Source organism: Mustela lutreola, chromosome 15 (genome assembly GCF_030435805.1).
Source record: "Mustela lutreola isolate mMusLut2 chromosome 15, mMusLut2.pri, whole genome shotgun sequence".
NCBI lineage: Eukaryota > Metazoa > Chordata > Mammalia > Carnivora > Mustelidae > Mustela > Mustela lutreola.
The window spans coordinates 57,053,464-57,078,747 of NC_081304.1; the positions used below are offsets into that span (position 1 = coordinate 57,053,464).

General features: G+C 52.1%; 1 protein-coding gene across 5 annotated transcripts in view; it reads left to right on the forward strand.

The window, feature by feature from the left end:
• The window catches only part of GAS7 (growth arrest specific 7), a 209,353-nt gene that overhangs the window by 134,151 nt on the left and 49,918 nt on the right, over positions 1-25,284 (forward strand). For all 5 annotated transcript variants that reach the window (XM_059147264.1, XM_059147267.1, XM_059147268.1 and 2 more), the window contains exon 3: positions 16,003-16,083. In XM_059147264.1, coding sequence (XP_059003247.1) covers positions 16,003-16,083 — 81 coding nt within the window. The remainder of the gene's footprint in view (positions 1-16,002; positions 16,084-25,284) is intronic.

A 25,284-nucleotide genomic window follows, 5' to 3' on the forward strand; every position in this document is an offset into this window, starting at 1 on the left:
CGGCTAGAACCTTGAGAATTGTCATTCTGAACTCTAGATCTGACATATTACCGATGTCTGTATTGATTAGGTCCCTAGCCTTCGGTACTGCCTCTTGTTCTTTTTTTTGTGGTGAATTTTTACGTCTTGTCATTTTGTCCAGATAAGAGTAAATGAAGGGGCAAGTAAAATACTAAAAGGGTGGCAACAACCCCAGGAAAATATGCTTTAGCCAAATTAGAAGAGATCCAAAATCGTGAGTGGGGAGAAAGGGGATAAAAAGAGGTTCAAAAAGGAAGAAAGAAAAAAGAAAAAAAAAAAAAAAAAAAAGAAAAGAATTTTTTTTTAAAAAAGAAAACACCTAAGAAAAATGTAAAAAAATATATATATATATTAGATAAACTAGTAAAAAATCGTTAAAAAAGAAAAAGGTAACAGTTAAAAAAAAAAAAAATTTTACCCGAAGGCGAGAAAAAAAAAAAAAATGAAAAAGAAAAAATTAAATTAACTGCAAGACTAAAAAAAATCACAGGAAAAAAGCCATGAGTTCCGTGCTTGGCTTTCTCCTCCTCTGGAATTCTGCTGCTCTCCTTGGTATTGAAACCGCACTCCTTGGTAGGTGAGCTTGGTCTCGGCTGGATTTCTTGTTGATCTTCTGGGGGAGGGGCCTGTTGTAGTGATTTTCAAGTGTCTTTGCCCCAGGCGGAATTACACCGCCCTTACCCGGGGCCGGGGTGAGTAATCCGCTCGGGTTTGCTTTCAGGAGCTTTTGTTCCCTGAGCGCTTTCCGTAGAGTTCCAGAGGACGGGAATACAAATGGCGGCCTCCTGGTCTCCGGCCCGGAGGAGCCGAGAGCCCAGGGCCCCACTCCTCAGTGCGCCCTCAGAGAACAGCGCCCAGTTACTCCCGTCTGCCTGACCTCTGGCCGCGCTCCGAGCTCACCGAGCCTGCGACCGGTTCAAGGTAACACGGAGCTGCGAGCTTACTGTCGGCTCTGTCTCTGTAGCCGGCTTTCCCGTTCCAATACCCGCAAGCTCTGCGACACTCAGACACCCCCGATCCTTCTGTGACCCTGCGGGACCTGAGGCCACGCTGACCCCGCGTGGGCTTCGCCCCGGTTTAGCCTCTGGAGCGATGTCCCTCCGCGGAACAGACTTTTAAAAGTCCTGATTTTGTGCGCGGTTGCTCCGCCGCTTGCCGGGAGCCGGCCCCTCCCCCCGGGGTCTATCTTCCCGTCGCTTTGGATTCACTTCTCCGCCGGTCCTACCTTTCAGAAAGTGGTTGTTTTTCTGTTTCCAGAATTGCTGTTCTTCTTCTCTTCGATCTGCCGATGGATTTTCAGGTGTTTGCAATCTTTAGATAAGCTATCTAGCTGATCTCCGGCTAGCTGAAGCAGTCTCAGCTTGCTACTTCTCCGCCATCTTGACTCCTCCTGCTTGGCTGAATTTTTTTTAACATACAGTCCTGATTCATGACGACTGAACCTGGAGGGCAGTGGTGTGTGTGCACTGGTCAGGGCAGGAGCAGAACCTTCCAGATCCTGCTGAGCTGTCCTGAAGAGATGCAGACATAGCGGAGGTCGCCTGCTGGACAGAAATCGGAAATCGGAAAGAACTCCCTGAACATCCAGTGACTTGTCTTCTCTTGAAGCATCATGAAGTGTGGCCGTGTCAGACCTGGGCCCCGGGTGATGCTGAAAAGCTTGCCATCGCCCCTGAGTTTTCTTACGCTCCATTAGCTTCACGTGTGCATTTTACGCACCCCGTTCCCGTGGGTGTCGGGAGTTTTGGCCCATGTTCAGACAGAGCCTTGTGGTTTTGTATCCAGGTACTAAAGAGAAGTGGGATGAGGCACCAAGTTGGGAAGCTAGGTTATAAATGCTCTTGGGAGCCAGAGATTAAGATAGGGGACCGGGGGCGCCTGGGTGGCTCAGTGGGCTAAAGCCTCTGCCTTCGGCTGGGGTCATGATCCCAGCGTCCTGGGATCGAGTCCCGCATCGAGCTCTCTGCTCTGCGGGGAGCCTGCTTCCCCCCCCCCCACAACCCCCGCCTGCCTCTCTGCCTATTTGTGATCTCTGTCAAATAAATAAATAAAATCTTAAGAAAGACAGAAAGAAGGAGAAGAGAAGAGAAAAGAAAAAGGACTGGGGAAGAGAGGAATCTAAGGAGAAATGCCTGGCTGGTATACAGTGATAGAGCATCTGTTTCAGCGAGAACTTACCAGGCCATCTCATGCTCAGCCTTTTTCCCACAGGTGTTCTGTGCATCTGACTTTTTGGGTGGGAAGCATTGCCTATCTGGGGTGCTGTAAGGCTGGTGTGTGCGTGTGTGTGCGTGTGTGTGTGTGTGTGTGAGAGAGAGAGAGAGAGAGAGAGAGAGACCGTGGGAGCCCATGGCTGCAGCAGGAAGATGGGGTCTGGACAGGGGCAACCAGGTAGCTGTCTCAAGGGTGAGGGCCCATGGAGTCAGTCAGTGGAATTCTTTGCAAAAATGGAAAGCATCCGCAGGAGGCATTACTGATCAGAGAGTGAGCAAGGACGACATGAATTGATTATCAAGCAACAAGTGTTTGTTAAATGCCTTGTCTGTGCTCAGCTCTAATTATCCACTTGGATGGCTTCTTGCAGGGGCGGTGTGGGCGAACCCCATGCAAATGGCTACATATTTGCAAAGACCGAATGCTTCCTGAAGTGGAGAGGAGATTGTTAAAGGGGACTTTCCTTGTGGGCTAGAGTCCGTTTTCTTTTCCTGCTCATATAGATCTCTCCGAAGGTCCTTTCCGGCTCAAAGGTTCTGTGAAACCAGGAGTCGCAACACCAAATGCTCCTCACCCACCACGGTTTGGGAACGTGCCTGGGGTTGTAAAGCTGGCGTGGTTCCCCAGTGATCAGATCTGTAATATCGGAGGGGAGATCTTGGAGTGGGGTAACAGCTTTTTTTGTTATTTCAGTCCGAGTCGGATTCCAAAGTAGGCAGTGCTCATCCAAGAGGCGTGGGAGAATAGGGGGAGAAGTTAGTCATGCAAGACACATGTGTTTTCTGTATACCACTCCCTGGGAGCAGCGTGCAGGGCTGGGCACGGGGACACTGAGACCCCGCACTGGAAGGATCTCGTCTTCGCACGTGGCAGCCCCCCGATCATTGTCATTGCATGAATCTCCTGCTATCTTGCCAGCTCTAGCTAATGCCTGTCTGCTTGCCCAGACACCATTAGCCCAAGAAGCGCTGGCTCCAATAATGGGGGAGAGGGGAAATAGATCTTGCTGTCTGGAACAGGGATGGGCTCTGGGAATAATATGCGGGAAGGGGTCCTGCCCCTCACCCCCACACCCAGGCATTAAGCCTTCAGGGGCCATTGCGGGGATGTAGGGTAGGGGTTTCTGGGGACTGGGGACACTTGGGTTGAGGAGGTTGGAACCGAAGCAGGTTTTTTTTGGACTCAGAAACAAACGCATAAGGGAAGATGATGTCAAGACCAAAGGAAGGCATTGTCTCTGAGTCCAAGGGTGACCGAGGTGACGGACTGTGGAACAGACTCTCCCTCACGGCCCTCAGAAGGAACCCACCCTGCCAACCCCTGGATCTCGGACTTCTGGCCGCCACCACCCCCCGCCCCCGCCCCAGAACTGGGACACAACACGGTTCCGTTGTTTTAGCTCTCTAGCTGGTGGTGTTTTCTTCTTGGGGCAGCCCCAGAGAACCAACACATTTCCAAGGCCCCCATGTAACAGGCCACCGGATGGTGTCGTGTCCTCCAGGAGGCCATGGAGAAGTGTCATCTGTCCCCTCCGTTTCTGACACCTGCCTGGCCTGGGGGTAAAGAATCACCAGCCGCGGAAAGGTAGCTTGCTTTTCCTGTTGCCTTGCCAGCATCTTGGTGAACACAGGGCGTGGGCTCCGGCTTAAAATAGCTCCCTGGGTCCCAGAATTCTGGTTTCTCCAACAGAAGGAAGTGCAGAAAAGCTTTTATGCAGGAAAGAGACACGTAAAGCGGATGATTTCCAGATACTGTAGATTCTTCTCATTACTTGAGTGCTTGAGTATACTGGAGAGACGGGGCTGGCGGTCACGGCCACAGCTCTGCCCCTTCCTGGGCCGGTCCATCCTTGGCTCAGCACCATCATCCTCGAGTCTGGATTCTCCCTCTCTATACGAGCGGGTCAGGCTGATTTTGAAAGCCCTTTCAAGCTCTGTTATTTCTCCCCACCGAGGGACAGACCTCACTGCCATCATCCCCGCTTCTGTCCCTGATGCCTGATGGTTGGGGTGCCCCCCTCACTCCCATGGCACACCTTGGGGGAGGTATCAGTCCATGGTGGTTCTTTCCCAGTGATGGATCGGGGAGACTTCTGTTTCCTTTTTGGACTTTTCTGTGTTTTGCAGCCTTTCCTCCCAGGACCTGTATTAGTTTAATAAGTAGGATAAAAATAATTCCTCGGAGATGCAGGAGATGATGGGAGCTGCTCATTCCCCAGATCCCAGCCTGTCCTCCTGGCTTCCTCCTCTTCTGCTTGCTTTCTCAGACGCCCATTTCCCCTCGTCCTCTCCCTTCTCCTGCGGGAATCCTCTCCTGGAGCATTGCTAACCTTTGGGATTGCTTCCAGGGCTGAGGTGCACACAGCGGAGCCCTGGTCTCGTTTACATGAGGGTGAAGAGCTCCCAGGGGCCGTGTCCTCTCTGCCAGGAAGGGAGTATGGTGCCCGGCTGGGGGTCAAGGAGGGACTCCTCCTTCCTCTTCACCTCCGCATCCTCCTGGTCCCCGGGTAAAGACTTCAGTTGGTTTGTGCAGCTGGTATAGAAACATCGTGTGTGTTGATGGGGTGGGGTGGCTGTGAGAGCAGGTGTGCAGCAGACAGCAGGGGTAGAGCCTTGGGAAGCAGAACAGAACGGGCCAGGGAGCACATACAGTGCTTTGGACACCAGGTCCCTGCCCTACAAAGTGCACGTGCCTGTGACTTCCCGCTCCCGCAAGCAGGTCTGCAAAAGCAAAATCGAGCGGGGCTGCAAATGCAAAACTCTTCTTGGCTGCTGGACTTTAGAGGCAGAGAGGAGGCCTGAATTTGGGTGGTCCTGCTGGTCCTGATGGTTTCTCCGTTGCTCTCAGAGCACTGGCCCCGCTGGGGGGCCACATTGAGTATTTGCTGTAGTTTTCACAGCTCCACCTGTTGGTTGTGGGGGGGGAATACCAAAGCACAGTGGGTGCTTTGGAGTTGGGAGGAGTCTGGGTGTTGTTTCCATGGTTGCATCTTTAAAAAGAAATTTATTTTTATTTTTGCTTATTTCTTTTAATGGCCTTCCCTCCAACACGTGGAGATGGGAGGAAGTGCTTCTGCAGAGAAATTTCGGCGCTTCCTTGGCTCCCCCTGCCCCGCCCCCTCCAGGCCCATGTGTCTCACAGTGGAGTTCCTGGACCAGCACCAGCACCAGCATCAGCACCTGGGGACTTCCTAGAAATGCAGTTTCTCGGGCCCCACCCTGGACCTCCTGATTTAGAAACTCTGGGAGTGGGGTCCTGGGGTCTGTGCCAGCCCCCCTGTGATGGAGAAGCACTACTGTACATTCAGCCCACCTCGGAGGCTGGCCCTGTTGGTAGCCTTCTAGAATTTTCCTTAGTAGACAAGGCTGGCAGTCCTCTTGGCAGAGAGGTTCCTTCCCAACCTGCTGTTGCTGTTTCTCAAAGAATCTTATTTCGTCAACTCTAAGATGTTGTCTGTTTCTTCCCCTATGTCATGTGCTCCTGACTGTCCCAAGTGCCCTTTCTTGATGTTGGAGAAGAGCTTATTTGGTGTAGGATTTACATCTGTGTTTTGCACTGTTGGCTCCTGATAAGGACCTCCCCACGGAGGGGGCCCTTTGTGCTCCAGGGTCTGGATGGTCTTCCTGGGGAATCCAGCAAGGCTTGGAACGTGCCTTGGTGGCTGCAGGGATGGCTTATTTCTGTGCCCCGAAATAACCATGGCTCTTTCTGACGGTTTCCTGTCTTGTGAAAAGCAACACTCTCCACGATTTTGAGCATTATTTATAAACGTACGGTCACACCTTTTACTGGAAAGTCTTCTAAATCGGGATTAGCAATGCAGCGTGGTTGAAGTTCACAGATGCCGAGTTTCTCAGAAAACAGGATCCTAAAGGTGGTGTGTGAGTGGAAGGTACACGGAGCGGGAAGAGGAGCTTCTGGATAGTGGACCGGGTGTGATTTTTCCATGGAGGGATTATGGGCATTCTCCTTGGGGGGGTGTTAAGAAGCCTCCGTTCAGCATGGTCACAGAAGAATTTTCCAGAACATTCCAGAAGAATATCCCAGAAGAACATTCCAGGATCTAAGGGCCACAGGGCTGGTGTTGGCTGTTCATGGGGTGATGCAGCTTGGTGGTTGTCTGTAGGTGGAAACAGAAGCCCACTCAAACTCGCTTATGGGGTGGAAATGGGTATTTATTAGAAGGATATAGGGCAAGGGTGCCTTGGTGACTCAGCAGTTAAGCGTCTGCCTTCGGCCCAGGTGATGGGATCGAGCTCTGCTCAGTAGGGAATCTGCTTCTCCCTCTGCCCCTGGCCCTGCTTGCATTCCCTCTCTCACTCTGCTCTCTCTCTCAAATAAATAAAAATTAAAAAAAAAAAAAAAAAAGAAAAAGAAGAAGAAGGATATAGGGTATCTCATAGAAGCCCCCACCAAGGGACCAGAAATCAGGTGCTGAGCTGTTGGTCCAGTTTCTGGGACCTCATGATGTCTTAGGCCCACTTGTTTCTCTGGGTTAGTTCATATCTCTTTTTCTCTGCAGGGTTGCTTTTTTTTCTTAGCAATCATTTGGGAGAAACTGGCCACTGATGGTCCATGTAGTCTTTCCAAGCCCTGCTTTGTGCCTTGCTCGCTGGTGCAAACAGTAGGGGCCAAATAGACACACCCAGATGTCGGTCTGCAAGGAAGAGTGCTGGTGTTTGGACCCTTGGGTCTCAATGGGGTGTAACAAGTAGTCCTGTTTTTAAAAAAAGATGTTTTAGGATTCTGATGGTAATTTTTCTTTTTTTAACAGAGGGTCTAGTCAGTGTTTAGCTTTTCTGATTCTTCCCTTTCGAGGTCACACTTAGAAAGGCCTTTGCCAGCAAAAAGATGGGAACATATGCTTTTAGTAATCTCGAGGACTATTTTATCTCCCCCTTAAAATTTTAAAGCCAAAAAAAAGGTAATTGCAGAAAATGCATGAGAAATGGAGCCACCTTAATACCTTTCAGGTCGTTGGCCTTGTGTCCTGCCAGCATTTATTGACTGGTTCGACGTTTCACGGTCGCCCTGAAAAAGCCCCACTTGACCCTAGTCTGCTTGGCTTGTTTCTTGTTTTTCTTTTTCTGTCTTTTTGAGTTCATTCCGACACCAACGCGACACAGTGTTGTCCCTCTTCCGTGGGAAATTACCGTGTACTTGGCGAAGCATTGGAATGGGGTATGCTGTAAAAATATAGTTGTCTTACTTTGGTTTGACTTACTTTGTAAAATTTCTTTCAGAGAGAGTGAGCAAGCGTGAGCCGGGGGAGGGTCAGAGGGGGAGAAAGAATCTGGAGCAGACTCTCCGCGGAGCACGGAGCCCAACGGGGGACTCGATCCCATGACCCGAGCCAAAACCAAGAGTCAGACTGGTCACTGCGTAAGCACCCGGGTGTCCTCTTTGGTTTGATGCTTACGTAGTAGCCAGCATCAAGTGCTCCCTGCGTATTCTTCCAGCAATGTTCCGTGCACGTACTTTTGACTTCCGTGCTTTCTAAGATGCCTCTGAGAATCTTTTGCACAGCCTCAAAATTTCGGGAGTAAGCAGGACCCTTCTGCACGTTACATAAAACCCCATCCTTCATCCTACAGCTCGTACAGCCGGTTGAATAAAACCTTAGCTGAAGCTGGAGACAACTGATTAAAAATACTCCTCTTTTGTACGCTGGTCACTTCGCAGTGTGTGTTGGACGTGCCCTCCCCATCAGCACTCCCAGATGCATCCCGCCCACGCAGTGTGGTGCCCCCTGGGCATTTGCAGCGTTTCTCTGGAGATCTCCCTCCTCCGACAAAAGATGCCCCCAACCACCTCTTTACGCTTAGATCATGCACGCCTGAGACTGGCGTTAGGTGGCAGGGTCTGTGTGTTTGCGGTTTTGATCACTGTCTCCCTGCTGCTTTTCCAAGACCTTCCCCAACCTGTTTCTCCAGATCCTTCCAGATAATGAGGGGTTATCGGTCTGATGTCATCATGTCCAGTGAGTCAGGAAATAGCGTCTTGTCATCTTAGGTTGGGCTCCTCCAACTTTGAGGGAGAAGGAACATCTGTTCCTGGGGGTTATCTGCCGTCATATTTCTTTAAACTACCTGTATATATCGCATTTTTAAATTGGACTCCTTGCGGAATTCGTAATTCATGCTATCGGGGGAGGGACTCGGTGCTCCGTCTCTTCTTGCCGGTCTTTGTCTTTCCATCCCTCTGTTTTTCCTTTTATCTATACACACTCATTTTTTAAAAATAGCCGTTGGCTGTATGACCTCACCCAACTCCATTCTCACGGTCTTACTTTGATCTGAGTCAGCATTCATTCATCAGACACCCAACTGCTTATGATATGCGGTACCCGGGAGACGGGGATATGTTGATATGACACAGCCCTCGAGTTTCCGGGGCACGGCTCTGAGAATCTATTTTTACCAAGGGGTCCCAATGACCCTGATGAGTAGCCAAGTTTGGGAAATGAGATTGGGGCTCAGGCAGGTGCCTGTGCTTATGTCCTGGACCCCGAGGGCCCCGGCTTTCGTTTTGATAAAGTCTTGGGACCTGCCTGCATTTTCTCCACCATAAGATGGAAGGTCATAATATGAGCAGCCCCTGCCTATTAGCTCGTGACAAGACACCTGTTCCTATATTGCGATCAACACTCCTTACCCCACAACCCAAGTTCAGGGATTCCTGGGGTGTTGGCCTGGATCTGAACTGCATAAGGAGCGTGGTACACCAGGGATCCTCAAGGGTTCGAAAGACAGGCCCAGAGAGTTCCAGGTGCCCCACTCCCCCATGTCTGCACTAGAATTCTTTTGGCTACTGCTGGTCCTGCCACTGGCTACCTCTTTATCCCATTGGTATCACCAGGCTCTGTGAACCGGCTTTAAGAGCCCGTGCCCCTGGGCTTGCTAGAAGGATCCTTGGAGCTGCTGGTAGACCACCACTAGTTAACTGAGAGACAACCCTAGAGCTCAGAAATGCTGCAGAAGGCATTCTAGGACCAGAGGGAGCCCTTCCCTTCCTCTCCCTTTGGGGTATGTGTTCTAAGGGGTGGACTTGGGATTTCCGTGTCTATGACACCAATGCCTGAGCTCCTAGGTGCCTAACAGCAGCTTTGGGCTGAGGAGTGCTTTAAGCATCAGGGGCAGATGTACAGTCCATTTTTTTCCCTTTCCATAATAGCAGAGTCCTGGTGTCACTCCTTCCTCAGAGCAGGGAGACTCTCAGTGCTTGGGGGCGGGGCCTCCCCAGGGCCGGTCAAGGTTTCATACGCGCTGCCCATGACTGTTGGATCCTGGGCATTGGGGGCCATTAGCTAGCACCTCCCCACTTCTGCTCCCATGCCCCCAGATTTGGCTCCTGCCATGCAGTTCTAGATACAGCTCAGGATGCAGACTGTGGGGTCCAGTGGCCAGGGTGAAGTCTTCCCATGCTGCCTGAGACTAGAGGCATCGCCCAGGCTCAGTCGCCGTCCTGCTGGTAGGTCAGACCTAGGGGAGTCCACAGAACGTAGTTCAGCTGATGGCCCGCAGATGGCTGTTTGCACAAAGCCCTGTCTCTGTTTGCTGAGGATCCGAGCCTTGTGAACGGGGCTGGGGGCTATAATGTAAGCCCCCAGGGAAGCTTCCCAAATGAGAATCTCTTGGGTCAAGCTGTATCCATCCTGGGTGTCACTTGACAGTTCAGGAATTATCTCTCAGCCCATGGGGTCTGAAGCCAACACGGAGGGGTCTGGTTCGAGAGCTCAGGGCATGAGGCAGGAGTCATCGCCCGAACACCCCCTTCCCTGACCCTTCCCGAGTGAGACATCTCCAGATCCCACTGGTGTCCCAGCTCTCGGTGGTGGTGGTGGTGGTGGTGCTAGAATCTGGACGGGCCCCGTCCCACTCATGCATGCCATGCTCCCCAGCTGCTCCTGCTCCTTCTGGAGGGAGTTCTGGAAGGGCCCAGGCTTGTCTCCATCCCTGGAGGACTGACAGCATGGACAGGGAGGCAGCATTCACAGATGACACATCTAGGGCACTAGATGTGCTGAGAGGACACATGGTGGCTGAGTCTAGGAAGCCTGCTGGGATGCAGGGCCTGCCATAGCGACCACCGTTGGACCATGCCGCTTCTCTGCTTCAAACCCTGCAGCGGCTGCCCCCATATTGTGGGCTGTGCCCCCAGAGTGGCTGATTCCCGAGGATTTGCATTTCTAGAGATCTTCATGCTGCTGGTCCAGGACCCCACTGTGAGAGACCCTCCCACGTTCTATCAGCACTGGGCTGTGTGATCTGACACTTGTGATGGAGGGCCACTTCTAAGGCTGGGTGATGAAAAGCATCGTGGCTTCTCCCTGTTCTGTCGGCACACACATTCTGGGAGGGATGGCGGTGCCACGATGGGAGCGGCCCCGTGGCAAGGAACCTTGGCCCCCACCTGCATCCGTGTGAGTGCAGCATCTCAGAAGTGGCTCCTACAGCCCCACTCAAGCCTTTGGATGACACAGCGCCAGCTAAGACCCTGATGGGGACCTCACGGGAGAGCCTGAGCTGGAACCATGCCACGAAGCCCCACCTGGAACCGTGTGACATCATCAACGCTGTTCATCCCATCTGCTGAATTTGGGGTGGTTTCTGATGCAGCAAGAGATACTTAGTACTTTCTGAACTTGACTCCCATGTGCCTTTCCCGGGGAGGCCTTGCTTGGCCACCCTTCTAAAATTACACCCTGTCAGTACTGTTTTTTATTCCTCTTCCCTGCTTCATTCTTTAGCACATACCTCCGTCTAACCCCATCTGTGTCACTTTCTTACCCTCCCTCCACTCCCATCAGAAAATTTTAAATTTTCATTCATGGAAAAGTTGATGTGTCAATATTTCCAAACTAGACAGAATAGCGTCGTGACTGCTAGAACGTATGCCAGGGGAGGAGGGTGTTTAACCCGTTCTGTTTCCTGCAGTGTCCACGGGGCGCAGAACACAGCCAGATGCAGAGTAGGCTTTTGAGTATAGTACAGTTATATTCAATAATAGAATTTATTATGTTGTAGCAAATATTTACCATAAAGATTTCTGATGTTTATGTGAAATCAGTATAGTCACACTTTAAATTTAGAGGATGATTCTCACCCAGAGAGTGGCATATAGAGGAAAAAAGTGCTGTTTGGGGGGTAGCTCCTGGAGCCCCAACACAGTGTCTTGGGGGTGTTGGTGTCACTGGCACGGTGGAGGGTGTCCCTGCTGACAGACTGAGTCACAGTTCTGCTGCTTCTCTCTGAGGCCTCAGCATCTTCCTTTAAAAAAGGAAATGGGGGATGCCTGGGTGGTTCACTGGTCAAGCGTCTGCCTTGGGCTCAGGTCATGATCTCGGGGTCCTGGGATCCCGGGCTCCCTTCTCAGTGGGGAGCCTGCTTCTCCCTCTGCCTGTTGCCCCTCCCCCTGGCTCATGCTCCCTCTCTCAAATAAATAAATAAAACACCCATTTAAATAAAATCTTAAAAGGAAATGGAAATGATAGCACCCAAATGATAGTAATTCTAGGGGCCCTGAAGGAGATGCCCAGTGTGGAAGGACTTGGGGTAGACCAGGCAGGAATGGGTGTTCAGAGAGCAGTGGTTCATTTCCTGCGGAGAGTCTGTGGTTGGAGTTCAGATTTCATTTAATTATAAGAAGGGGCTGGGAATGTCCTGTCGCCAGAGACCCCTAATTGCCATGATTGCAAAGCCAGGGGCACAGGAAACACTGGGACATGGGAGGGAACCAGTGTCTGCTGCTGAGATCCCCAAGGGAGAGACGAGCAGGACCCTCTGGGCGCTGACTTGGGCTCTGGTGTGCTGTACCTTCCCTTGGTGGAGGCTGGCCTGATTACAGATTCTGCACAGTGGGGCCTAAGGCAGAACCAAGGTGCAGGGCTTGGGGGTGTCCCCTGATGCTCCTGGGACCTGCCTTCTTGGTTGGGGTGCAGGACGTGACCAAGGAGACTAGGGCAGCCCCGGGGTGGGGGTAGAGGGGACTAGCTTCTAGGATGGTTGGGGCAGGGGCTGGAGAAGGGAGCAGCAGCGCTGCTATCGGGCTAGGAAAACCTGAGCGGAGCCTAGCAGACCCTCCCAGTGAGGAAAATGGAGGGTGGGAGATGGGGTCTAGTAGAGAAGCCAAGGTTGGGGCCACCCCCAAAAAGGGAAAGGGAGACTGGAAGTAGTGGAGAGAAGAGAGATGAAGAAGCACAATTAGAGATTTAGAAGGAAGAATGTTGGGGGGAAGGTAAGGAGGAGGGGGCTGCAGGAATCTCAGAGCCCATCCAGGACCCCAAAGGGCCCAATTCCCCCGGAGCTGGTACCTCTGGTAATTCATCTGGTAGCCACCAGGGGCAGTAGAGAGCCACCACACAGGAGTAGGGGCTGGTTGCAGAGCAGATAGTGGGGTGTGGGGGGGCGGGAGGCGGGGGGTGGGGGTGGGGGTGTCAGGGTGGGACTGGGAGGGGCAGAGCTGACACATTGCACAAGGCAGGTCACTAGGACCAATGACCAAGATCCAGGGGGTCCTTGTAGCTTTCCCACTGGAAGCCGCTCTTGCTAAGGCAAGCAGGATCTAGTCTTAACAAGGACAATGCCGTCCAGAAGTAACCGTGTAAGATTAGTAACTGGTGCCTTGCTTCCCATCTTAGGATCAGCATCATTATCACAGTCATTATTATTTTAAGGAGGGGCCGTCTGTGCTTTGAATCCCAGGCTTACATCTCTGTCCGCCTTTCACTATACTTACCCCCAGGAGTTTTATTCTCCGTGGCAGTCATTGTCGTCCACTGATGGGGAAATTAAAACTCTCTGGCCTGGAGCGTCTGTGGCTAGGAGAACAACCTTCCTGGGCTCAATCAGTCCACAGGCTGGTTGATCTGTGTGTGTGTATGTGTGTGTGTGTGTGTGTGTCTTTCCGGTTTGGGTGGAGGAAGTCAGAATGAGTTAGAGTTGCCCTTGGGGAAAATTGTGTTTTTCATGGATTGAGTTGGATGGGCAGTGTCTCCAAGAACACATCTCACTTCTTCCGCTCTGACCTTGCTGTGTGCACTCCCCCCCTCCCCCGCCCCAAGCCTTTGGGACGTGCCTGGCCTTGGTTCTCCTAGTAGGAGTCTGGATGTTTCTGGAACCCTCTGGAACCTTCTGGAACCCTCCTCTATCCCTCTAACCCTGAGGGGTAGAACCCAGGGTTCCATCAGGCCCCAAGGTGCTGTTTCAGTTTTGCTTGGTCGAGGAGCCTGGTGTGCTATAAACAGATTAGGGAATCTTTTATGGGAAAAGGCCTAGAAATGGCTTCCTCTCCATGGGTGGTATGGTCCTCTGGGGTGACATTTACTGCTGCTGGTGAGGTCAGTCAGCCAGGGTCCCCGTGGCTCACTCCAGACATCCGCCCGGCCTGGCCTGGCTGCGTTCCTGTCTCGGGCTTGCCGGGATCTGTGTTTTGGGTTGGCCGGAGAGGGCCAGCACGGGGAGGTGGGCTGGGCTGAATCCTTCAGTCCATTCTCTTGCCCTGATGAAGTTTGGCCTGACTGTTGTGGTTCTTGTGGGATGGAGGGGCTCCAGCTTCTGGGGGGCCTGGAAGTGACCCCAACCAGCTCAGCCATGCCACTGTCTCCATGCTGCTTGTCCCCTCTCCCCGCAGCCCTCCGGGGTCACTGTGGAGTTCTCTTGGGACCCATGAATGCAGCTCCTGACCACATAGAATTTGGTTTCATCTTGGCCTAGAAGAGCTGGCGTGCCCTCATAGACAGCCCAGCTGACCTAGGAACCCAGCCTTCCAGGTGTTTGCTGCCCTGCTCCCAGCTGACTTTCACAGGCTCCAAGAGGGCAGAAGGGGCTGCCAGGTCTTCTCTGAAATCAGGATAGGGGCATCAGCCACCAAAAGGGTTGGAGGAAATGGCCCCCAGGACTCGGCTAGGAGGCTCTGCAGCTGGAGACATCTGGGTGATGCACCAGGGCATTGACTCTAGAAAGTTTGCACATTTGGCAGCAGGGTTCTCCCTCACTCAGTCTGGGAAGGCTGCATGGTAGAAGAGAGGCATTTTAGTTGAGACTTTACTGATGAATAATATTGATTCGGCCATCCAGAGATGGTGGTGGAGGTGAGGGAAGGACTACAGCAAAGGCATGTTCCAAGACCAGCAGATGTGAGGGAGTGGGGTCAGTGGGAGGTCAATGTTATTCTGTGTGCTCTGTGGGGGAGGAGCCTGCAAAGGATCGTAGACCTGTGTGTGTGACCTGTAGTGAGAGCAGGGGTCTGGGTGAGCCTGCCGCCCCCTCCTCCCATGGAAAGCCAGTGAGCCTGCTTCTCTGGTCACTTCTAGACATGAAGGGACCTTAATCCCTCTCTACCCCGGGTTCTGGAGCCCTAAGCTCCTTAAACCCAAGCAATGAGTTTAAGGTTTTTAAGCCCACTGATCAAAGCTGGAGGGCAGGAGTGTCGGGTCCAAAAAGACCAGTGAGCCCAACCCTTTCATTTCAGATGAAGAATCAGAGGACCGGAGAGGTGGTCTGACTTGCCCAGGGCTGCACAGCCGATGACAGGCAGAGCTGAGGCAGGAACCTGCTTCTCTTGACGGGGCGTCCTCATGGAGAGAAGCCATTGAAAAGCTATGTTTATTTCTGTTTTTAGTCTTTGAGACCATCAAGATTTCAGTAATAGAATTTTTTATTAGATAATGTCACGTCCACGTAATGGCCTCTCAAAAATAACTTTGTAGGGGTGTTTGGCACGAATACAATGATTGCCTTGAGTGGGTACCACTATCGATCTCCTTTTACAGAGGAGGAAACCAAGCAGCCAGGAGGACAGGGAGCTTGGCGGAAGTTCGGTGGGCGGGGAGAGGCAGAGCTGGGATTCCAACTCAGGCAGTCTGGTTCCAGAAAAGATACCAAAGGGTTGATAGGAAAGACTTCTGAGCTGTGGAACTCTGGATACTACTTTTTTCTTCCATTCTTTTTTTCAAGATATTGTTTATTTGAGAGAGCGAGAGCAAGCATGCATGGGGGGGGGGCAGGGGGAGACAGAGAGGCAGACAGAGCAGGAAGCCTGATGCAGGGCTTGATCCCAGGACCCTAAGATCATGACCTGAGCTGAAGGCAGATGCTTAACCAACTGAGCCCCCTCAGGGGTTCTGGATACAGCTCCCTTCTCTGTTTTTTTACATGGTCAAATTATATGGAGTGAGAAAAGATCGTTTTTATCACTGGATGACTTCATAAGAAGTCTCTGCTCTCGGGGTGACGCAGGGGGAGGGGGGCGAGCCCATGGCTGCAAGTGTTCGTTGTTTTCCTGGCTGGCCGGCATAGCTGGGCATCTGGGGAGGGAGAAGTGGCCAGTGCAGTGCAGGCGTTGTAATTCAGACGAGATGTGGACCTGTAGAGCTGGGAGGGACTTGGGAAATCACCCCCATTTGACAGAGTACCCCCCCACCCCCATCTCTGTCTAGACCTCAGGCAAGAGCTCCTTCCTCTGGCTTGGGGGTTTCGGGTAACAGTGGGCACTTGGGAGAAGTTCCCCGGGCAGATGTGGAGTTGTGTGAGTTGGCAGCCTTGGGGTATTGAAGGGATGTTTCCGAGGGTGCCCCGTAAAGAGAAACTGTGTTGTCATGGGAGGAGGAAGGGGGATGACGTGGGGCAGAAAGCCAGCTCCTGCTTCCCAGGGGTTGGCCAGGAAGGTGGCTGGCCAGGTCTCTACATTTTCCAGCTCTGCTCTGGGACCCTCTGCGATTTTGCCCTATGAACCTCTCAAAGTGACTGTGTTTCTTTCTTTGACCAGAGACCACCTGGGAACGTCCCAGCAGTTCTCCTGGGATTCCAGCCAGCCCTGGCCCTCACAGGAGCTCTCTGCCTCCAACAGGTACGGTCAACTCACTCCTTTGGGGCAACTGTTGGTGGGGGGCGGGGGCACACAGACCCACCTTCCCTGGAAAAGCCAAGACTCTGGGTTCTGGGGTCTGGAACCTGGCTAGGGATCTTATTGGCCAAACCCAGGGAGCAAGTTAGAGGGCTAGGAGGATGGGCTGCCCTGGCTGTGTCAGCAGCAACCTGACCCTCCCTCCCTATCAGGTGCTTAGGGAGGGAAGATGGCCAGGGGAGGTGAGACCTCAGGGCTGTAAACTGTCTGCTGGTCTGGGTACCCAAAGTGGGGGCAGAATTTCCTGCACTGTTCTGAATGCATCCAGGAGTAAAAGTTAACAGAGGAAGATTTTTACAGGGTAGCTTTCGAATAGAATGTTCTAGAAGGCACTTGGGATTGCTGGCAGGGTGTGAGTTCTCTGTCTGCAAAGGCAGTCAAGTGGAGGTGGTTGAGGTCGACCTTCCTTTCCAGGAGCAGGTTGATTTAGAGCCCTTGACCCATCCATCTGGATCCCAGCCCTCAGAGGACACCCACGCCATTGGCTGTGGCACTCCCATACTAGACTGTATGCTCCCTGAGGGTCGACACTTTGTCCCACCTTGTCTTCTGTGGAATCAGTTCCCAGACACGGGCTGACTTCAGTGTTGCAGGAACTCACGAATGTCCCCACAATCCCGGGGTGGGCGTGAACCCCATTTGTTGGTCTTTGGACTTTATGCGTCAACCAGGCAGCAAAGCCCGGAAGTCGTGGTTCTGGTGGTGGCCTGGAATTTAAACGCTGGCAGCTTTGAAACTGGTGGCCACCCGCTGTAGCTGGACTGAGGTGGGGAGGCACGCGGGAGGGGTAGGGTAAGGAGGGGAGAAGCAGGAGCCCACGTGGAGGGTGGTGAGAGCCTGTACGACCTTCACGGGACCTCAGGTCATCGGAGGTCTACGGAGCTTCCCTAGCCCATCACAGGTGACCAAGACAAAAGCCAAAATAATGTCCGAATGAGGGGCTGCCTGACTGTGTGAGCGCGTGTGTGCAGACCGGGGAAGAAAGGACAAACCACTTTTAACCTTTGGGTCAGAGGAAGGGTCTTGGGTCCCGAGAGTGGGACCTTTCACGGAGAGGGGCCCTAGCTATGCTCTCCCACTGATACACGGAGCACTCAAAGTAGATTCTATGTTGCATAGAATATAAAGCTGTATGACCGAAGTATTTTATTTCTGGAAATGAAAATTGCTCCAGGAGAACTCAAAAAGCAACATGGGAGGAAAGTAGAGGCCTGGGGAATCAGCCGAGGCACGGGAGATGGGGTGCACAGGTTTTCCAGGCTTTTTACATGTTGTTATTTACATCGTGTGTGTGCGTGTTGTACTTCAAAAAAAAAACTCGAACAAAAATTCAGAGAGGAACCCTCTTGGGAAGGACGGAGATGGGGCATTTGCTTGTGATTCCCTAGGGGCGGGGCGAGCCCTGTATTGTGAGAACCCGTCTCCAGAGCCCATTTAGCCTTCCTACCTGTTGTGCGGAACGCAGGCCATTCGGGCATGCTGCCTTCCTTGTTGTCATTCTGGTGTTTTTGTTTTTGTTCCTTTTAACAACAGAGTTGCCAGCGGGAATAACGGGGAGGCCTGGGCGTATGCGGGTGTCAGGCGTGCGCTGCCTCGGCCTGTTGTGGCCTGCCACGGAGGCCGGGCTGGCGGGGCTGGTGGAGCTGCTGGGGCGGGAGGGACCTTGCCATCCACGTCAGTGGGGTCACCTCCCCCCCGGCGTGGTCCCCAGCAGCAGCCTGTCCCCTCTGTGCTGTTTGGGGGTCATCCCCCCAGAAGGGGGGACTGAGAGGAGCTGGATACTGGGGCTCTGAGAGGGGCTGAGAAGGGCAGGGAGATGGGCAGAGAGGGTCAGAGCCACTGATGGGAATTGTCAAGAGGACCAAGGTGTTGGACAGAGCCTGTGGTCACTGACTTGCCCTCCTCTGCCTGCAGCCGCAGGGTGCCGGGACACCTGTTCCCAAGTCCAGGGGAATCTAGATCTGTCAAGTTCTCTGCCAAAAAGGGTCTTGTAGCCACGGGCAGCTGGAAGTTCTGCCTACTCTCCGGCCGTGTGGAGGCGCAGCGGGCCCATCAGCATTCTGATGAAGGCCCTGTTTGATCCGTTGCTTCTTTCTGCCCTTGTTAGCTGGTACTACTAGTACTGGTACTAGTTATGTATGAACTAGGTAGGTTTTCCTGCCCCTAGCGCAGTGGTTATCACCCCTGGGGGTGATTTTTCCAGGGATGCATTGCCCAGGGCAGCCTTAGAACCCCCCTACCCAGGGTTTTTCCAGCCCCACATGTCGGTAATGCCAGGGTTGAGGAGCTCCGTCCCAGGCTGACAGACCACAGCTCCTTGAAATGATGATAGGCAGAAGCCTAATGCACAGAAGCCTCGTTCCCTGCCTCCGAGCCCCACCTGTCATGGGTTCCATGGGAATCCGATGCATCCTGCAGTCAGCGTGTCCCCCTCGGTCTAGGAGAGGCCTCGTGGTTTCCTTCCCTCCTGGCTCTGCACGTCAGGCTGCCTCTCCCGGTGGTGGCGTCTTCGGTTAAGATACAGAAATGACCGCTTGTCAGACTGGGGGCCTCGGGAACCCTGCATTCTCCTCGCCAGGCCTCGTTTGGCCCGTTTACACAGTACAAGGCCTGCAGGGAGGTCCCAGCTCGGGTCCTGTAGCGCCTTCGTGGATCACGAGTCTTGCTTCTCTCCACCCCGCGCGACGGACACATGTCAACTCCGAGTCCATGCGTGGGGATGGAGAGAGGGAAAGAGTCCTACCCATGAGGGTCTAGGAGCCTCCGTGATATTTTGACATCTTTTCTAGCTTTTGAACAAAACCTATACTCTAAAGAATGAAATAGTAGCCACACAGGCATTTCTCTCTATGGGGTACGCTAGGTTTTTCCCAGATACTCTCTCATTCCGTTTACAGGCAGCTTTACGAAGATTGAAGGGCTCGGTGGGGACATGGGGTTGCTGGAGCTTAACCGTCTCCTGCCCCCACACTCCTGGGGTTGTCGGCTCCCCTCCTGGGGACCAGTCAGGGACCCAGATCTCAACCACCCTTGTACTCAAGCTTCTGCAAATGCATGAGTGGTGGGGTTTCATGTCTTTCCTTCAAAGACTATGCCAGATGTTTTTCTCGGTACCCGAGATCAAGTCATAGATGAGCCACACCGGAGTTTGGAATGGCTCCCAGGAACCCACGTTCTAGCAGGGAACTTGGGCAAACAAGCCAAGGTGACATGGGACAGATTGTCCTTGCATGTTCTCATGCAAGGCATTAAAGTCAGACAATGGGACAGAGTGGGATGGCAGAGTCAGGGATGGCCCTGGTGAGGAGAAGATGGGTGTGTGCAGGGGGTGTGGGGTGGGGGGTGTGGTGGTGAAGTATTCTGGGCCAGGGAGAAGCCAGTGCAAAGGCCCTCGGGCAGGAGTGATGTTAGTGGGCTTTGGAACACAAAGCAGGCCAGTGTGGCTTGAGGGTGGGGGACAAGGGGGAGAGTGGTAGGTGATGAGGGGAGATCAGTCAGCAGGGATAGAATCTGCTGGACCCCTGAGCTGCAGGAATGTGGTGGGATTTTATCCTGAGCACGGCAGTTGGACTGAAGGTAAGAGTGACATGCAGTAGGGATGTCTTGTCTTCACGAGACACTACCTTCTCAAAGCTACCAGGCTGTACTTAGCTGTGTCAGGATGGCTCCTGGTTAAACAGTGACGGGCATTCCTTGCAGTAGAGGGTGGGAGGTAGGGAGTGAGACCAGCATGGAAAATTCCACCACATTCATCGACCACAGATATCCTAGATGGTCGTTTCTGAAGAAGAACATGGAAAAGTAGATCAGGAAAGATATCCATGAGAACCCCTAAGGAAACCAGCCAAGGCCAGCTCAAGCAGCCTCCCCTTTGTGGAGGCAGAAGGGTGAGGAGGTCCTTGGTTCAACTCTTGTAAGTTGTAGCTTCATGAGCTCATGGAGAAGGCTTGAAGAGCACCTGTAGACAGCAGTTGACTTCTTGGTGCAGGTTGGTCAGACGCTGGATGCAGAGCCAGCCAGGTGACCAGCCTGGGGGCCGGGCGAGATCTGGGAACATGCCCAGCACCCCCCCCCCAACAAAAAGGATTCTGCTCTTTGAGTGTTGGGTGCCGCTTAGAGGGTTAGCACTGAGCTGGGCAATTTTCCTCCATCACCTCCTTGAAGACCACCAGCGTCGGGAGCTGTGTTTATCCCATAGATTTACTGGAGGCGTTCCACGCCAGGTTTTCTGGGTGAGGTCCACATAACTGTAAAGTTGGAGCCCAAACTGAAGAGAAAAGGCTCTATTCAGTCACTGCTGTGAATATTAAAAATAATCCTTGGGCTGATTTAATGTGCAGGGTAGACGCCGTGATTTATGGGCAGAGTAAAAAACAAGGTTCTAGGAGTTTCGTGGATGTGTCACTGGGTAAAATGAAGGAGAGTGCACAGTAGTGTGGTCCAGTAGAACTTTCCAGGATAACAGAAATGTGCTTTGTCTACACTGTCGGCTGTGGTAGCGCTGGGCGCATGGCTGGTGGACACGTGAAATGTGTCCAGTGCAGCCAAGGAACAGAATTCTTAGCTTAATTTTACTTAATATATTTTTTATAAAATTCTGGAGTAATTTTAGGTTTACAGAGAAATTACGAAGCCAGTACAGAGAGTTCCTATATGCCCTGGCCTCAGTTTCCCCAGTGGTTAATATCCTACATGACTGGGGTACCTTTGTCGGAAGTAGGAAACGAACGTCGTATGTCACCATTAACTAAATTTTACGCGGACATCATCAGGTTTTCCCCTAATGTCCTCTTTCTGTTCTGGGTTCTAGTCCTGGATACTATACATGGCACTTATATTTTCTTTATATCTAATTGGTTAGAGGGCGCCTGGGTGGCTCAGTCGGGTAAGTGCCGACTCTTGGTTTCGGCTCCAGTCATGATCTCAGGGCCCTAGGATTGAGCCCCGCATCAGGCTCTCTGCTCAGCTGGGAGTCGTCTCCTCCTTCTCTGTGCTCCCTCTCTCTCCCAAATAAATAAAGAAAATCTTTTAAAGAAAATCTTTTAAAAAATAAATAAATGTAATTGGTTAGCATTTAAAGAGCTCCCTATGACTAGCACTGGTCTCATCAGCTGAGGCAGGTGTAGAGAGCGAGTGAGTTCCTTTCCAAGCTTCCCACCCTGGGATGTGCATTTGAGCTTTCGTTTTTCTGTTTCTTAAAGGTGGGAGGAAGTCCCATCTTCTAGTGAGTCACCCTGCTGGTGAGGGGGTGGGAGTTATCAGGAAGCCTGGGTTCACATTCTGGCTTTGCCCAGCCTGCGGGCTTGACCCCACTGAGGGACACTTAGCTGATGGGCGGGCCTCCAGATCACAGGGGAGTGAGCAAGGTTCCTTTGAGTACATGGGGTAGCCAGACAGGAGGCACTCTCTTCTTCCCAGGGACCTCTGCTCAGGGGGCTCCCCCTCTCCCCACCCCCAATCAAAAAACCCTAAACCAAAAAACCCTAACAGCTGCCCTCTGCCACATAGTTGCAAAGCAGGACCCTCCCTGGGTCCTACAGAGTTAGCAAGTCACCATGCCTAGAACATTTCCATGGCCCTTAGCCAGATCTCACCATTGACTCAGGAAAGGCCAGGGACCGGAGCACCACCCACTGGAAGGGGGGCTCGCATGTTCCTCACTGTGTCTCATCAGTTCTGGTCCCCAGAGGATCTCACTGAGACACCCAGACACCCAGACAGTAGCCACAGGCTTTCAACCATGTACAGTCATGTGGGCAGATACATTGTGGGTTCTATTTTGGGGAATACAGTTTACATTCTAGACAGTTGGGGAAGACCATGAAAAACCAGGTGGCCAGACAGATGTTTCTAGGCCCAAAGATTCTAACGTACCGCTGCTCCCCCAAGCAGAGCGACTGGGTAGATGCAGCCTCCCTCGACCACATGGCCTGTGGTAAGGGCATGAGGCAGGGATCGTGCCCACGAGACCATCGGAGGTGCTGAGCACAACACTGGCCCCGGCACGTGGTTCACCCGACTTCAAAACCTGCCTTTACACAGCCACAGCTGTTTCCAAAGTGGGTTCTGTGGTATACTTGCTTTTCTGCCCCACAGAGGCTCTGCGTCCGTGTAAGTGTGGGAACACCACACACACACTGTTACCTCGCTTGAGGTTCACCAAGCACATCGGCATGCGTGAGTACCCGTTTTGTAGGGCTTCACAGATGTTGGGTTTTCTGCAGATGGAAGGTTTGGGGTCACCCCACATGCAGCGAGAATGTCAGCACCATGTTTCCCAATGGCATTTTCCCACATTGCGTCTCGGTGTCACATGTGGGCCATGCTCTTGATCTTTCAAGCTTTTTCATTCTAATTATATTTGTTGTGGGAACTTGCTCTGTGGTCGGAGATCTTTGATGTTACTATTGTAATTGTGTTGGGGCGACCGTAAGCCTAGTGCCCTATAGGACAGTGAACTTCACTGATGAGTGTGGTGTGTCTTCTGACCACTCCACTGACCAGCCATTTCCCCCCCCCCCCCGCCCCGCCCCAACCTCCTCCTCTCCTCGGCCTTCCTGTTCCCTGAGACACAACCATATTGAAATGTGGCCAATTAACCCCACAGAGGCCTCTAAGTGTTCAAGGGAAAGGAAGAGTCACGCGTCTCTCACTTGAAATCACAACCTGGAAATGGTTACACTTAGTGAGGAAAGCGTGTTGAGAGCCAAGATCGGCCGAAAGCTTGGCCTCTTGTGCCAAAGCGAGCCAAGTCGTGAAGTTGTGAACGCAGAGGAAAGTTCTTGAAGGAAAGTACACTGCTACTCCAGTGAACACACGAATGGCAAGAAGAGAAACAGCCTTTTTCAGTCTGGAGAGTCTCTGTGGTCTGGACAAGGTCAAAGCAGCCCCAGTGTTTCCTTAAGCCAGAAGCCTAACACAGAGCAAGGCCCTAACGCTCTTCAATTCCGTGCAGGCCGAGAGAGATGAGGAAGCCACAGGAGAAAATTCTGAAGCGAGCAGGGGTTGGTGCAGGAGGTCTAAGGAAAGAAGCCGTCTCCCTGACATGAAAGGGCAAGGTCAAGTAGCAAGCCCTGCAGCAGGTTCTCCAGAAGATGGAGCTGAGCTAACAGTGAAGGTGGCTACACTTGGCAACAGATCTTCAGTGTGGGTGAACTGCCCTCTAGTGGAAGAAGACACCACCTAGAACTTTCATAGCTGGAGAGGAGAAGTCAATGCCTGGTTTCAAAGCTTCAAAGGTCAGACAACTGACTCTCTGGTGAGGAGCTCATGCAGCTGGTGACTTTAAGTTGCAGCCAATGCTCCTTTACATTCCGAGAATCCCAAAGCTCTTCAGAATGATGCTAGATCCGCTCTGCCTGTGCTCTACCCGTGCACAAACAAAGCCTGCACGACAGCACATCTGTTTATGACCTGGTTTCCTGAATATTTTAAGCCACTGCGAAGACCCACTGCTCAGAAAAAAGGATTCTCTTCAAAATATGGCTGCTCATTGACCATGCACCCAGTCTCCCCAGAGCTCTGATGGAGATGGGCAGTGAGATCTGTGTTGTTTGCATTCCCGCCTACACGACAGTCATCGGCACCCCATAGGTCAGGGAGTCATTTTGACCTTCAAGCTTCAGTATTTAAGAAACCTATTTTGTAAGTCTCTAGCTGCCATACCTAATAATTCCTCTGATGGATCTGGGCAAAGTACATGGAAAACCTTCTGGAAAGGATTCTCCCTTCTACGTGCCATTAAGAACGTTCATGATGCATGAGAAGAGATCACAATATCGACACAAACAGGAGTTTGGAGGAAGTCGATTCCAACACCCAAGGATGACTCTGGGTGGGTGGTCAAGACTCAAATGGAGGTGGTCACTGCAGATGTGGTAGAAACAGCAGGAGACCTAAAATCGGAAGTGGAGCCAGGAGGTGGGATTGAATGGCTGCAATCTCATGACAAAACCAGCGGATGACGAGTGGCTTCTTAGGGATGAGCATAGAATGTGGTTTCCCGAGATGGCATCTACTGCTGCTGAAGTTGCTGAGATGACAACAAAGCATTGAGACTATTCTGTAAACTTTGTTGATAAAGTCGACTCTAATATGAAAGAGGTTCTCCCATGGGTCAGATGCTATCAAACAGTGTCACATGCTACAGAGGAATCAGCTGTGAAAAGGCCACTCGGTGCAGCCAATTTCACTGTTGTCTTGTTTTAAGAAATTGCCACGGTCATCCCAGCCTTCAGCACGCACCACCCTGAGCAGTCAGCAGCCGTCAACGCTGAGGCAAGACCCTCCAGCAGCAAAAAGAGGAGGCCTCAGATGATGGCTAATAGTTTGGTTTGGGTTGTTTTTAGCCATAAAGCATTTTTAAATTAAATTATGCGCGTATTTTAGACACAATGTCACTGCACACTTGATAGAGTACAGCGTAAACATAACTTCTATGTGAACTGAGAAGTCAAAACTTGAGTCCGACTCTCCTTCTTGTGATGTTTGCTTTATTAGTCTGGACCCCAATGTGCAGTATCTCTGAGGTGTGCCTGTATGTAGAAAGGCCTCCCTATAATAAAGCGATTTTATCTGAATAATGGGAGCACTTGTCCCAAAGTCTTTGGATCATAAGACTTGACCTCTACCTTCACTCCAGCCTCCAGGGGGTAGGTTGTTCACTGCTTCGCACGTGGAACAGACACCGTGCCGTATGTGTGTCGTGTGTCGCACGCCCCGGGAAACACCGCGTTCCGCCACGTTGACTCTGTGAATTGGAGGAGGGGGTGGGTTTTAGGGGCAAGGCCTTGGGGCTCCCAGGCCTCTTCAATCTGAGGAAAGAGGGTATGTGTTTATTCCAGGAAAAAAAAAAAAAAAAAGAGAGAGAGAGATTGCACCAGACCTAAAGGAGGTGGAAAGGGGGCCATCTCCAGGGCTGATTTTCTGGTTTGAGAGAACAAGTCTACTCTTGGAGCCTCTTAAGGAATGGAAGTGTGCACAGTGGGGTATGGAGGACGGAGCTTTCTCAGCTGGGGGGCTGTAGCTGGAGGGGAAGGAAGCAGAGCTCCTGGGAGCGTGAATTCTGGGCAGCAGGCATTGCTGGGTCTTCTCCGTTGCGTGGCCTCTCCTGACAGCTCTTGCTATGCTCCTTTCCTGTTTTGA